At 38.3% G+C, this 15849-nt stretch overlaps 1 protein-coding gene across 1 annotated transcript in view; it reads right to left on the reverse strand.

Annotated features, from left to right (window-relative positions):
* prex1 (phosphatidylinositol-3,4,5-trisphosphate-dependent Rac exchange factor 1) overlaps positions 1–15849 on the reverse strand; it is a 75272-nt gene that overhangs the window by 51436 nt on the left and 7987 nt on the right. The window contains exons 2-4 of the mRNA XM_082187333.1: positions 3277–3342; positions 2940–3062; positions 14–118 (exon numbers count right to left, since the gene is read on the reverse strand). Of these exons, the coding sequence (XP_082043459.1) occupies positions 14–118; positions 2940–3062; positions 3277–3342 (294 nt within the window). The remainder of the gene's footprint in view (positions 1–13; positions 119–2939; positions 3063–3276; positions 3343–15849) is intronic.

The following is a 15849-nucleotide window of genomic DNA, read 5'->3' on the forward strand; positions in this document are numbered from 1 at the left end:
AAAAGGTGCTTACCAGCAGGAAAGTCCGCACTTGAGGGATCTTGTTAAGCTCCATCAGTAGTCTGAGTGCTTTCTCATGGTTACTACAGTACTCCCCATACACAGAGAAACGTTCCCTCTGCAGTGGAGAGAGGAGAGTCACACTTCAAAACGCTTTTCGTTAAATGTGTTTGTTTTTGGTTGGAATGAGACCAATCCCTAACAGATTTATATATATAAAAAAAATTGTTTTGGTCTGGTTTTGCACATTCCCATTTCTAAATCTCATGTTCAGGGATATACTTTGTCCCAGACTGGCAGGCCCTCTGATAAAGGGAGTCCAGTTTACCCATACAATTTTGTCCTAGGCCCTGTGAATTTTAGCGACTGCCCTGTTCAGCTCATATGGGAAACACTAAACAAATAATAAATATTTCGAGCTGTCTTTGTATAGTTTAATACACACCCACTTTAACCATTTTCTCAAGTACTGTGATGAGAAGTGACATAAGAGGGTAGTGAAACTGCCAGAGATGCAATGAAGCGCTGTCATTCTGCCCTACATTATTCGAAACAACACAGGAAGTGAAATCGAAGTGCATAGGTTTTGCCTGAAAGCCACGCCTTCTCTATGGGTCGTAAAAACTAGATGGAAATAGGAAGCTGCAAGCTAAAAAAAAGACAACAAAAAAAGAATAGCAACTCATCTTCAGGCACTTAAAAAGTGAGCAGTGCACATCTTTGATCCAGGCATGCCGTAATTACAACAAATCTCAACTAGGTTACCGGTTAACATTTTGGACACCTAATCACTCTTGATTTTTACTATTTTAAATAACCATATAGTGGAAGTATGAATATTATGTACTGATCAAAGAATTTGATTTTAAACAAATAAAAACTTGCCAGCTCTGCACTACAGCTCTTAAGTACGATGCCGCCTGAGGTGCTTCTTTATATAGGATTGGAAGGCACTTGTTAACTAGACTGGGTAAACCTAGCCTGATCTGCCGGCGATTTGATTTCGCCCTGCAGCTCAGGCTGGAAACCTGTACATTTATCTATCCTGCTTCCTTTATAAATTTGCAGGAACCAATCACAAACTGGCTTATCCACCTGGCGCGCTATTGGCGGGTTTAATCCAATCCAATTCCAGAGCCGTTACGGCTCTGTCCAATTCCTTTTAACCTCTCGACGGTGCTCAATGGCTTCTTTTTAGCAAACAAATCACTCGAGTGGGTGTAAATAGCACTAACTTTCATGCTTTTTTTGCACAACCAGCAAAAATCGCTCGATTCCATTGCTGCTTCTGCAAACCACTGATCAACACGTTTAGTTACACATTTCCTGCCTTGAGTTTTTCGCTTCGCTCTGCAAAGTACGTCACCCGGATCGTTGGTCTGATTGGTTGAAGGACTATCCAATTGCGTACAGAGTCATTTGAACTATGCCCGTTGATCCTCTTGTGCAGTAGAAAATACATAGCAGACGCCCCAGACCAAAGTTCAATCTTAAAAGACTGAGCTTGGTCTGGTGATAGCCAGACTACTTGTTACCTGCTTTTCCTTCACAATATGGTCCATGTAAACGTTTTTTAATGGAAAAAACCCCAAAACAAAACAGACAATAATACATTTTAAACTAGAAAAGAATTACAATAAATTTTAATTTATAAAATAAAAATGATACATTATAAAAATATATATATTTATACATATATATAGGCAGGTCTGGTTAAAAAGTCCAGAAAAACTCAGGGCTGAGGTGACAGTTTATTAAAGATGCATGTGGTGAAGGTAGGATGTCATTTATCCAAGCTCCACAAGAACAGTCTGTGTAGGCACTGTAACCTTGACAGGGACGTTGTGAATCCTGGTGGCTGTGGGTGCTTGAGGCATCCTGACAGAGTAGGAAAATGATACTGAGATTCCAGAGGCACTGTGTGGTTAAAGAGCTGTTGTGCTTGTTTTTATCTTTACAATGCATCTCCATTTTCATGCTTTCTCTTTTCACCCTCTTCATTTGCGTGTTGTCTATATATGTATTTGTGCATCTGTCTACATAGGGTTTGCCATTTGCATTATTGCATATGCAGTGTCTCTGTGTGTGTGTGTGTGTGTGTGTGTGTGTGTGTGTGTGTGTGTGTGTGTGTGTGTGTGTGTGTGTGTGTGTGTGTGTGTGTGTGTGTGTGTGTGTCAGTACTCTGGTTGGGCCCTCGGGGCTCCAGACCACAGCACCTGTAATGAGAGAGTTTGGCAGCATCACACCCTCATCCATGAACGAGGCGAACATCTGTTCTGGCATATGCTTTATAACACCGTTCATCCAAAAACACATCCATGCATACATACACAGCCCAATTAAGAGGAAATTCACTCTAGTTTGAGGTTAAAACCTCAGAATGTTTCAGTGAACTTGGTCGAAGGTCACATACACATGCCAAACCCAAAACGCTTCTTGTAAGAACCATGGATAGAGTTAAATCACTGGATTTAATTTTCATTGCTTTAAAAGATACTGGCAGCCATCACTGAAAATAACTGAATCAATAAATCACTGAATGTCATCATTATCATTATTATCATATTTTCAGAGAGGGAAAAGTTTTTAACTTATACAGAACAGTTAAGAAGCTAGAAATGTAGACAGCAATTGAACATTTGTTGCTAATATTGGAATTAAGTGTCTCTAACAGTATTGAACTACTGGTCACATGTCCGACAAGTTCCACTTTATGCACTTTTTCAGAAAGACCATAGGGAGGGGGAGGCAGTCTCAGGGCTGATAGTATTTTAAGAGCATTCAGATTTAGGATACTAGGAACAATACCACACTGGGATGGAGTGGAAAAAAGATATTTATGTTTTCTTAACCAAAAAAAACCCTAAAAAATCATAATAACTCAACTGCTAAGCAGCACTAGTTCAAAGGTGATTTCAAATGCAATCACAGGGACTCACAAACTGAAGGAACACATGTCCGAGAGAATGGTGCGGCTGGGGTTCAGGCTGCAAACTGGCATCCAGAGTGGAAAGAAAATCAGAATGGACATCCAAAATGGACTCGATGTTAGAAAACAAGATCTGTGTGAAAGTAAGAAACAAAATTTACATCCACAATTGCAAAATGGCTAGAAAACTGAAGCTAGTTCTGCTCTAGCATAATTTGTTTCCACACGGTTTGATCTAATGCAATGACATTCAGAAATGTTTAAGTGTCTAAATACTTTTTGGAGCCAATTATTATTTTATATAAATAATAATTCTGCATGTTTAGTGTGTGTTAATGGGGTTTTACCTTGACCTGCTCTGGAGTGAGACATTGTTGGTTTTCTGAAGTCTGCTTAATTCTCTGGAGAAAAGCCTGTTGATATACAAAAATAGAGAGACAAAGAGAGAAAAAGGTTAGTGTTTACATGTGGAATCACGGAGGTGTGAAAAGGTGGGGCAGATTTGTATGGTCGCCGCAGACATAAGTTCGTTTTTTAAGTTGTTACACTTCCTGTTACACCCTTTTCTGCCTGCATATCTAACTGGAGACTAAACATTCAGCTTTAGTGACAAACACACACACACAACAGTGTGAAGTCAAACTCCATGTACTGTAAGGTCTACTGGAAATGGTTTGGTTCACATCAAGAGAGAGAAAAAAACAGAAGTGTCAGATAAATGATCAGAAACTTTACAAAGAGATCTTATGTGCATACAAGTCTGTGCCAACAATGGAAGAATGGGAGGCCTGCTACCCAAACATGCACACAAATGCATAAACACAGAAATCAAATCATTAACACAAAACTCAAAGTAACACTTTATATCAACGTTTACTGCATGTAAATATGGCAAAGCTGTTCAAACTCATAAACGTTCAATCATCATTAGTGGAGGACAGCAAATCTCTAAGAGCTCCCTATAAACCATGAGATAGGCCCCGTCTCATATATTGTATACATATATATAAGTGGTTCTTAACCTTTTTGACTCCGGGGCCCCCCATTGTCCACAACAAACATTCGAAAGCCACATGACAGATTTGCATGATTTTATTTATTTATATTCATTATAAAAATGAAAATGAAAATTATTATTTAAATTACTTTTACAGGTCTTTTTTTCAAGACAGTTCTTTAAAGAAAAAAGTAGTAAAATAACAGAAAGAAAGAAAAAACAGTTGAGGTGAATTCAAATAAGAAATGTCTTGATTTTTTGTTGTTTTAGAATGCTTGTTTTGACTTATTTTAAACCATTTTAAGTCATTTTGAGCATCCCTTGGAAGTTTGTTGAGGCCTCCTGGTTGAGAACCATTGATATATACACATTTAGGCCATCTCCGCGAGTAAACAGTATATTTGATTTGTAAAATAACTGTAGACAGGCACATTTAACAACACTATTGTTTCACTTTGTTGAGAATCAGATAGAAAAACTGAAACAACGGGTTGAGAGAGAATTATAAATATCTTCATCAGGGTTTTAGAAGAGTCTCCCCTGGAGAAAGAGAGTCTGCCAATCACCTACTGTTTCTAATTCTAGCTCTGTAAAACACTTCTCATCAGCAGCGGCAAGCAGCAGCAATGAACCGATCTGCTAACGGTGCGCTCGACTCATTCCGCCCTAGTGTCTGTTAAATTACCCGTCACTCCAGCTATTGTCTCCGACGGTCTCCCACAGCAACACGACACAGCTAAAGACCTATCCTGAGCATTTTCACCTTTGCCACATGACTATTGTTGTTTTTTTTCCATTCCATCTTTCTCTTTGATTCATTTTGTGTGTCAGCATAGGGCTGATTGTTTCGTAAGAAAAATCTCTCATTATTTTGTCCCTCTTGTTCATCCTTCTCTCATGGATTTTAAAGGCGAATGAGACCTTTAATGCCTCTTTTTCCTTTACCACAATGACAGGACCAAATGTCTAATGAGAAGCACTCGCCACCCCACGGCATCCCTCTGATAATGACAGACTGAATCTCGGTCACACTTCTGCATCTCTGGAAGACATTCACCATGCCAGCTTATGCTACTAAATGCGTTTGTTTGTAAAGACACATTTAGCTGTAAACATCATGTGAAATCGCATGCTCGCACTTAAGAAACACTTGATTAAACTTAAAGGGATTCATCTCAAAATGAAAATTCTGTAATCATTTCCTCACTCTGCATCTATCCTCTATGGAACATAAAAGAGGATGCTTTGAAAGAATGTTCTTCTTAGTGTTTTTTTGTCCATTCATTGTTTTGGACCCCATTAACTTTGATTATATGAACGAAAACAAGTCAAAACATTTTTCAAAATCCAAAATATCTGTGTTCTGCAGAGGAAATAAAGTCATACAGGTCTGGAACAATATGAGGGTGAGTAAATGACGACAGAATTTTCGGTAACATTTTACAATAAGATTTATTAGTTAACTACCTTAGTTAGCATGAACTAAGAATGAACAATACTTCTACAGCATTTATTCATCTTAGTTCATATTAATTTCAACATTTACTAATACATTATTCAAATCAAAGGTTGTATTTGTTAACATTAGTTAATGCCCTGAACTAACATGAGCAAACAATGAACAGCTGTATTTTTATTAACTGACGTTAACAAAGATGAACTAATACAGTAATAAATGTATTACTCAGTGTTCATGTTAGTTAATACATTAACTAATGTTAACTAAAGAACCTTATTGCAAAGTGTTACCGAATTTTCATTTTGGGTGAACTATCCATTTAAATGCCGCATGCATTCACGCCATGTTGAAATTACTGTAATTGCGAGATTTCAACTTCAAAAAGTGTTCACGTCCTCGTAGAGCTTGTAATTACAGCTTGTAAGATGGGAATTTTCTGAGAGCTCTTACTTGTACCACGTGACCGCTGCACCACCTGACTGCTGCAGATTGATTTAGGCATTGATCGTGTCAACAAAGAACAGCTCAGAATAGAACGTCACATGTTGTCATCTCAAGCTTAAGGTAATTAGGACATGACGTGAACACAGCATTAAGCACAACAAAAAATAATGTTTGTGAAATCATTGTTGAAGGCGCAGGTTTAGCTAGTTTGTCTGGAGTAAATGTACATCAGATCTCCCAGAAGGGCCCTGAACACATTTGTTATTGACACTTAGTGTAATAAGGGTGGTGATGATGGTGGCTGTGCTGTTTGTTGCAGTTCCTGAGGCAGTGGGAGGGGAGGGGCCTGAGCCTCAGGCGTGCGCTAATTCAATCTCTCATGTGGCCCATCCACATTCATCCATAAAATGGTCATCCATGTGACTCAGCCTGAGGGGCTCGTGGAGTAAGAGACAGGATGTACATCTCCAAACTGCACCACAACCAGAACGAAGGGTGTGAAGGATAACAGGGGTGTTTGGATGGCACGGATGGAGATAGATATTTCCATTTAAAATAAATAAAGAACAGATTAAAACTGTAACCCTCTTCCCATCTCAGGTCTGCCCCTAAACTCATGCCATTGGTCAAGCCAATGTTACTGTGTTTAGGCTGGTCAGAATTCTCAACAAACATGCTTTAATAGCTCCACAGAATCACAATGTTTACACTTTTCAGGGTTACTTATAGCCTTCTCTGCACATTAAGCTGGGATATGAGAAATGATAACACCATTAAGAGTTTGATTTTCTCTGTCATGCCTTCCTATGCTTGATTTGGCCCTTCTCTGGCCTTTTCCAGCATCACTCTCATGCTTACGTCAAAAAAATAAACAAATAAACAAACACAAGGCTGCGTTGTGAATCCATAGCAACCGTTACTGTTCTCTGGGCAACGGAGAGTGTGAAGTCAGCAGCAGAGGATGACAGGTGCGACCGGGGGCATGTGTGCAAAATGAAAAATGAATTCATTCATCCCGATTCAAAGAGGTAAAAGGCACTGAGCTAATGAAATATTGCACGTCAACCATTACAAGCTATTTTTTGTGACTTCAATCTCTTCCAGTAATCAGATGAGCCTGCATTTCATTTCATCTCAATAAAAAAAGAGCCAGAACAAAACTAAATGAGAGGACTGAACTCTACATATTAGTCTGATTACATTCTCAAAACGGAAACTCAGTGCATGCAGACTTCAGACATGACAGATGCATTTGACATGTAGAGGAGAGCGAGCAAAAACCGCAATGGGGGCAATTGAAAAAGACTAAATTGTGCACACACACACAAAAAAAATATATATTAAAAAAAATTCACAAACAAGTTTGAGAGATGAAACTCTCAGCAAAAATCTGCCAGTCTGAGAAAAATAGAGTGATTAAAAAATATATATTTATACATTCAACTTGTGCTAATAGTTGCACACTTAAAGTCAAACTTAATATATTAAAATATATATACATTTAAAAAAAAGTAATATATTTAAAAATATTAGGATATATTAATTTCAAGTCAGATGATTTATGTTTATTTATATTATTAAAATTGAATCTTTACATTTAAATATATAAAAAAAATTATATATAACTTCGGCAGAGACATGTACCCAGATTCCAGAATTTAAAAAAACTATTAAGTAATTGTAAGCACCCTGATGAGGTTTACATATTTGAAGATTGTGACTGTGTCTGTTCTGCCCAGCTGGTAAGAGAGACAGGGGAATAGAGTTACACACAGTAGAATAGCCACAGGCTATTAGATGTAGAAGAGCATGAACGTGTCCATATGTCCCCACAAAGGAAACAAGCTGTTCGCTGACTCTTTCCCCCCTCAATGAAATGCTTTGCCAGGAAACAGACATTATAATTTTGCCACCTGCAACACAGGGTGACCTTAACCAAACACTGAGACTAATTCAATGACAGGAGCGAGACCTTGGCCTCTTGCATTTCAGGAAGGAAAAGGCAGAACAAACTTTTTCCGTCACAAAAAGGCTGCTGTTTCCCGCACACAATACATCAACACTGTTCATTGTTTAGATGGTTTTCCTTTAAATTAGTGCGTTATCAAACAATGATTGCCATTATTGAGATAGAAGGGTAAAAGAGTGGTTTGTAAGCTTGCACGGCCTTTCACCCTTGTATTGAGAATGGACTACTGCCAAAAAACATACCACATGGAAACTGTGAAGACTTGCACGTATAAACACACGCAATGCACTGAACATGCACTCGTTTGTGATGATGACATTCCCATAAGCTCCTTTGGAATGGATGTGCCTGGACAGAATATCAATGCAAAGTAAATGTACTTGTGGCATTGTTATAGGGCCTGTAGTCATGGCAATTTCTTTCACAGCGGTGCCTCCCTAGGAATCATGTGTACATTAAAGGAATTTTCCTATACGAGTAAAGCACTATTGAGTTAGCGACATCGGCAGCAAATAATTTCCTCAAAACAGTTATGTTGTGCGCATTGCTGTCAGCACGTTTTTGGTTTGTTTTTACAAATTGAGGAACCAAAAATATTGTCAGTGGTGACTTGACTGAAAGACCTTAACTTCAGCATTAACCCAGAATATTTATTCAAAACAGGTCAATAAAAATGTACATTGTTTTAAGTGCAGTATTTGCAACCGGAATTGATTTTCAAGGGAAATTTTTTTTATATTTATGAACATATATTTACCTAAAATCTCAATTTAAGTAGCCTAAATCTAAGTATGAAGAACAATAACGTGTCATCAGCAGAAAAAAAACCTGAACCTTTCAGATGCAACTGAACCAGCTAAGGTGCAGATATAACAATGGCACATGGGCAGATCTATACCAGTCTCAGAGCTGAGAGAAGGACATGAGTGAAATCCATTCACTTTTGCCCAGCATGAAGAGGCATTTCTGTCACACTTGCTCGCTCTTGGATCGGTCTGACACTGAACGGCGATGGGCCACTCCAATGACCTCCTTTACAGCCTCTCTCACAGACGAGAGTCTTTCATTATCATGCGAACAGAAACACCACTTAGTCCCTCTCTGATAAACAAACACCACTGCAACTCAATTAGCCGACATTAGCAATGCCAATGTGTTGCCTTCTGCAAGTATGGACAAATGAGAATGTATTAGATTGGCTGTTTGAAATAGCACACTAACATAATCTGAACGCAGAGCATGCATGTTTTCAAAAGTGCAGTATGCAAAGAACTTTATTTTTAGCGTGCTACTGTTGATGAACCAGAAGTAATATCAACTGTGATCTCTTGGCCCATTATTTAATCAGTATACAAAATTTTAAGATGATTTCAAGATGATATGTGCCAAAACATGATAGTTGCATTAAACATGAAACTTGAAGTCATGTGACACAGAATGGTATTACGTAATAATGTAAATTTCAACTTTTTAAAATGTTTAGTGTAATTATGGCTGTTGTTTAATTATAAAGTATTTCAGAAAAAAAGGTATATAGTGTATACTACAACATACATAGTTATTATGTAATTCCGAACATATCCGACATTGCAATCTGTGTGCTCCATTTGAAGATGATTCAGCAACAATTATCTGGTTTTCACTTTCCAGTGTTTGGTAAATGTGTGTAATAAGGAAATGAGAATCTTCCTTTAAAACATCATAGTTACTTAATGTCATTTAAAGAATAAACGCGACCCAAAATCAGAGCAATGGATGAACTGAGGTGAAACTTTGTGAGGAAGGGGGAAATAATGTTGAGTTCTCTTTACGAAAAACAAAAAGAGGAAGGATATGACTCTAGATAGGAAACGGTGCGGTGTGAAGAAGCTTTGTGTGGTCCGTGCCTGTCAGCGCAGAGAATTAGCCCACATGCATGCCAGTGCGCTGCTAAAACAGAGTGGAAAAATCTGGGTTCTGATAAACGTTGAAGTATATCTTAGACTCGCAAATCCATTCGACACACTGACTGAGGTAAAGTTCAGGCTCAAAGACTTCAAACCCTCAGGGAATAGTGTGTTTGAAGCCATTCTTGATGTGAGGGAAGTGAAGCTCCTAAGAGAGACACAAAATATAATTTTACAGAGTAAAACACTGTGAATTCACACTATTATTTGCGCAATTATGCTAAAAGAGATGGAAATCTGACTGATGTACTTTCCCATCTCACATCACTGGAGATCTAAGCCACCAGCCGCGCTGAATTGTGGAAAGACAGAAGGTCAGACATGGGCAACAAGCCTTTTGTTTGATGTGAAGCAGTCAGGCAAAGATGGTCAGACAGTAAGGTGGACCAAACCAGACTGGCCATATGCTGTCATGGACTTCAACCTCTCCCAACAGGACTGAGGGTCAAGAGCCTGCTGCCACACTTCTGCCACTAGCAGACGTCGAGACTAGCACTGTTCTGGTTGACCTAGCAGCGCCAGGCCACAGACGGTGGAAAAAAAGTATGGTGGATAATCAATGTGTACTGGGATATGGAGCACAATATCATCAAAAGTCACATCATTATTTCACTGTAAAAATGTACCTTTGGTTAATTGTGAACAAATGTATTTTACAGCAAAACATTGGGTTGTCCAGATACTCACCTAATACTAGAATATTCTCTTATATGTCATTGAGATCCTGTTTTAACCACATGCAACTTAAAAGCACAAAGTCTGTCACACATGGCCAATACAGTGGCACTCTATTGAAATAAGGGACAAGTCTGGCTATTGCAACATGTTGTTTTTTTAAAACCTCTGGTTGTGAAACTAGGGTAAACTTAGCAATTTCTTTAAACAAGACTGCCCCACTAAATCATCAACTAAAACAAGTCGACCAAAGGTATAACACTTAAGATTGTTAGTAAGGCTGGGCAATATAGCCCAAAAAAAGGTCATGCACGATAAAAAATTTCATATCAGTCGATTCTTATAAATATAATAATATTATTATTATAAATGTCAAATCCTTGTTTCTATTAATTTTAAAAGCAGATTTTTGCTCTTGTATGAAAGTTGTTTTTATCGGTTAGTTTTATCAGCAGATTACTCTTTATCATCATAAATACTTGCCAAACAGGTACACATTTCACAGATTAATATTACATGTTTGGCACATTTGACAGTAGCAGTAGCTTGAGTTGGGACACAGATGTAAATTTATGTTCATTACCAAAACAGTAACATCTGTAAAACATTTTTTTTTTTTTTCTTCAAATTTTTAAAAGGGTCAAATTTTGTCTTCCATTGCATTTGGATCATGTCAACCACAGGTAAAAACCACGCATTGCACCTCACTAACTATATTGTTTCTATGGTATTTGTTATGAAAAACAGTATCCTTTTAGTATAATACAAAATGCACAAAATCTGCTATAGCTTAACAAAAAAGCAGAGCTAATAAATGGTCCATGTTATGCGGTTCAAAAAAGCAGCTGTTTCGTTCTGCTTTGGGCTTTTTTTGTGTTTTAATCTTTCTCATACGCAACAGAAATGGCATCGCTTATCAGTTAGGTAAATTGGCATTGGCACTAGTGCAATGGTCTGCAACATGCATGGGCAGCATTATTTGCATAGTGCAAAAACATTATATCAAACACTTATCAAACTTTTGTAATAATTTCATAGAGGAAAATTCTATCGCGGTAATTATCGTTTTATCGCACAGCCCCAATTGTTAGCTCTGTCCTGAGCCAATTCGTTGAGAATAGTGAGCTCAAAATAATAAGATAAAATAACAGCTATAGCTGTAATCCCATTTTAAGCAAGAGCTTGTCAGTGGTCTGGGAGAGCCTAAATTGCTTAACACCATAAGGGAAGCTTCAGATAAGGAAAAAGCAGAAACGCAAAAAGCATTAAGGCACACTTCTAAGCCTTCGCTGTAGCATGTGATTCCTACTAATCGAATGTAGAAACAGAAGTGAGATATTCAAAAAACAGTGATGTGCTGTTTTTACAGGCGGTACCAGAACAACATGTACAAAACCAACTTGCTCTTGAAAATAATGCTAAATCTAAAGCCTACAGGTCATATGGTTCAACAAATGACAATCTGGCAAGATAATACTTTTCTAAAGGCCTAAGATCCTTTAAATTAAATCAAAAGGTCGTCTTTTGAAGAAGGATCATGCATCATATTGTTAATATAGGTAAATATGGCCACTTTTTTGACTTTGTGATGACTGTCAAAACATACATGGTCAATTTACTAGAATCAAGCAGCACAGGTTTGCTGCTTTTATGATCGGATGGTTTACACTATAAAGCTAGAACCAAATTTAACACTATGTCTTACACTACTACCAAGGGGCTAAAGTGATAGACAAGCATGTTAAAGTTTTCTCTCCTTCACTACAGTATATTGACACATCAAACAAGAATGTTTCACATTTACACAGATTCACAACCACAAATCATCTCCAGTAAATCTAAATATAGCACGCCAAGAATATTTGCAACACTGCTTCCAATGAAAACTCATCACTGTAAGAATAGTTTTAATGTGTAAATTCAGATCTAAATTTAAAGTATCTTTAAGTATGCTTCAGCGTTCAGACTGAAAGTAGACAGCAGACATTTCTGCAGACGCTTTCCTAACATTCAATTTGCCAGATAGTTGCTTTCATTCAGCAGTAATTCTACAGCAACAACAATGAAGAGGAGTTTTAAATGCACAACAATGAAGTGAACTCAGGTATTCTATATAAAAAATATATATATAAAAATCTTAAAATCAACTAACCCAACCTTATGCCTACTCCATAATTTGTCAATGAGTATTCATATGTATTTTACGTAAAGTGCAATATATGCTCTAAAACTGGATTGTGAAAAGTGGGCGTTACAGGACTGTATGTGTCACAACCATAGGTATATTTACATGCGCTAATTTTCTTCAGTCTGAATGAATCCAATACAATTCTGAAAGGTCTGTTTATATGAACCCTAAACTTTGCAATCACGAGTACAATTGTTGTTTTTGGCTTGATGACATAACTAAAAGGAAAGCTAAAAAATATGTCTTTTATATATTTTTTTGCAAATATTTAGTCAATATTCAGTCTCCTCAACTGACCAGTAAATAAGACGTAAATAAACACATGCACATTTGTAAGAAGTAAAAAGTATGTTAATAGATTATTTATTATAAACTTCACATTGGCACAAGGTATTTTGAATGCTCATGTTTTCCTATTGATCAGATTATTTAATGCCTACACAACCACTTTCAGTCTATTCAATTCAGATTGAGGTCAACTGGATTGAGGGAGGAGTTTACATAGGCATCAATATGATTACTCACAGATTATTTAGCTGCATGTAAATGTAGCTACTTTGAGGACTGAAGGTATCTGATGAACTCGTCAATTGTGACAAAGCGTAGTAAGCGACAGAATATTGTTAAACTATATGATGTCATCTCTGCCTTTGTCCAGGACATCCTCAGACATGAAATCACCAGGCCTTCCTCCAGTTAAATGTCTCAGCACATGGTAGGACTAACAGCATCCTGCCCAAAGTTGATTTTCCCGCTTTAAACAAACAGTGCTGTTTACTTGCTGGTACTTTTGCATTCAATGAACAGTAAAAGGGTCACAGAAGAACCCCCTGAGGTTCTCCAAACCACATATTTGTCCCCTTTCTCCAGTGCAAGTGAGGAGAATCTTTACAACCCAAACTGGTTCCCACAACGTGAGCAACAGCAAAACGTCCTGAATCCGATGCTCACGCTTCTTGTGAATGCCTGGCTAAAAACACACCCTGGCTCTTCCAAAGGGCCCTTTCATGGCTCTCTGTGAGAATCTGCCTCGCTGCAAAAGAGTATGAAGTAGTTTTGGATGCAAGGAAGGGGCCATTTTGGCCGGCATGGCGTGAAATCGAATAAATAAACCAAGAGAGAAGGGGGGAGAGAGGGGAAAAAACCCTCTCTTTGTGCCCACGACCCAGCTAATGGAGACAAAGAGCCCAGTAGCAGGAGGATGAGGTTTGAAAGAGGGGATCCGAGCTCGCCCCTCTTTCTTCGTGACTCTGACTCCCCATCACCCTCAAGCAGCGGCCGCTGCAACAAAGTCCTCTTTGAGTTCGGCCCCCTGTCCCGCACTTCCGTTATGAGGGGCTTTAAAGTTCATGGCTGTTTGAGCTGCTCACAGGGGTGGAAATGAGTCATGGCACCACAGGAGAGAAAGATATGAAAGTGACAAGGGAAGAGATATAACTGATATGCTGAGCAAGAATATGCTAAAGAGCACTTGAACTTGAAGATGATTTTCCAAACTAACTTTTGAAGGAAATGAGAATTGTGTTTGCCAATGTCAAACTCTTCACCATGATGTTCGGGTGCTCTGTTTGCTATGGAGTTGTTCAAGGTGGTTGTGTGGCCAGTATGTTCTGTGTAGTTGCTAGGGTGTTGTTAGGGTGTTCTTAGTCTCAGCCTGAGAGGTCACGCCCACGGACCGTTGGCTGATTGTCTGATGCATATGGCACACTTAACTAGAAACAGTTCAGGATTTTCTAAGTCGTCATCTGATTGGTTGACTTCAACAGGATGTCCGGGAGACGCGTGTCGCTTTCTTTAATGGTCCGCCTGCAAACAAAGTCATTGTGACACCAAACCCCCTTCATGTAAGCCGTCGTGTTTACAACTGTAACAATGAGCGTTTACCAGGATCAACTAAACACTGGATGTAAGTATGTTAAGTTCGCGGCACCATTGTTGCAGTAAACTTGCATAACATTCTTGAATGAATAATTTTTTTAGATGCACGCCGGTCTGTTATCGTAGAAACATCAACTTTACTATTTTACGCCCCAAAACATAATGAGGATCATCAGGTGGTTGTCTGGGTGTTTGCTAGGGTGTTCAAGGTGGTTCAAGGCAGGGTTATTATTCTTAACTAAAACTAAAACTATTAAAAACTATTTGTTAAGTGAAATTGGCATTGAAAAAAATTTGGCCATGTGAAAAAATAAATACAACAAAAAATTATAATAATAAACAATTACAAAAGGTATCTACTATGTGGTTTCTGTATCCGTTTCATCACATTCTGGTTACGATATGACCTGGGTCTCTCCTTTAATGTAAGTTTATACGATTTTTGTCCGTTTTATCAACCGCCAGGCAAAAATAATTGATTCCTTAGAATGTGTCACACTACAGTTTAATACTTATGGTAAACATTTCTCAGAAACTCCTAACCCTAAGATGAATAGTACTAGTGCTGCGTGTCTTGTAAACAATCAATTGCAATACTTTGTTTTAGCTGTTTTTGATTCGGTATGCTTCCTACATAAGGTAGGTGTGTACATCACTCTGCCAGCCCTATTCACAAGAACACAAGTGTTTGTCAGACCACCCCATCATTAAAGAGCTTGAGCATACAAAGAATCCAACACTGATAGACCATTGGACAGTACTGATGCACAGGCTTGGTGCTGACATGTGGTAGTCCAGATAAGATCTCAGTCCAGATTGGATTGGCCATCTGGAAGGCATTTGGGCTCATCTCCATGGAAGAGCGATTGAGCACATGGAAAGGTGCCACGAGAGCCAGGGGTTCATTCACCACAGGGGGGAAAGGACACAGTGGACCCTGAACTGACCTATACGACGACAACAGACAGCAATCATTATCACTTCACATAGAGAGATGCTTGTTTGAGTACTCGAACACACACATACAGTCTAATTACCTCTGGAGAGTACTGACGTATAATAGCATTTATTTGGCTGTGAACGCCCGCAGCAGCTTACTTTGTCATTTACCACAGGCTTATATGCGTGTGTGTGTGCATATTATCTAATTTCCTGATGTGTCATTCCTACTTTCCTTTAGAATAATGGATTCAATGACACTGCAGCACATTCATCCCAGAAGCAACAAAGTGTATAATTATCATTGCAGCATTGCTTCATTTGAGTCAAATTACAAATACACACAAATCTGTCATTTCTTCATTGATTATCATCATAAGAGTGGCTTCAGTGGCTGGACAAGAAGACTCTCCCTTCTCACCACA

Source organism: Leuciscus leuciscus, assembly GCF_965113295.1.
Source record: "Leuciscus leuciscus genome assembly, chromosome: 13".
NCBI classification, from domain to species: Eukaryota; Metazoa; Chordata; class Actinopteri; order Cypriniformes; family Leuciscidae; genus Leuciscus; species Leuciscus leuciscus.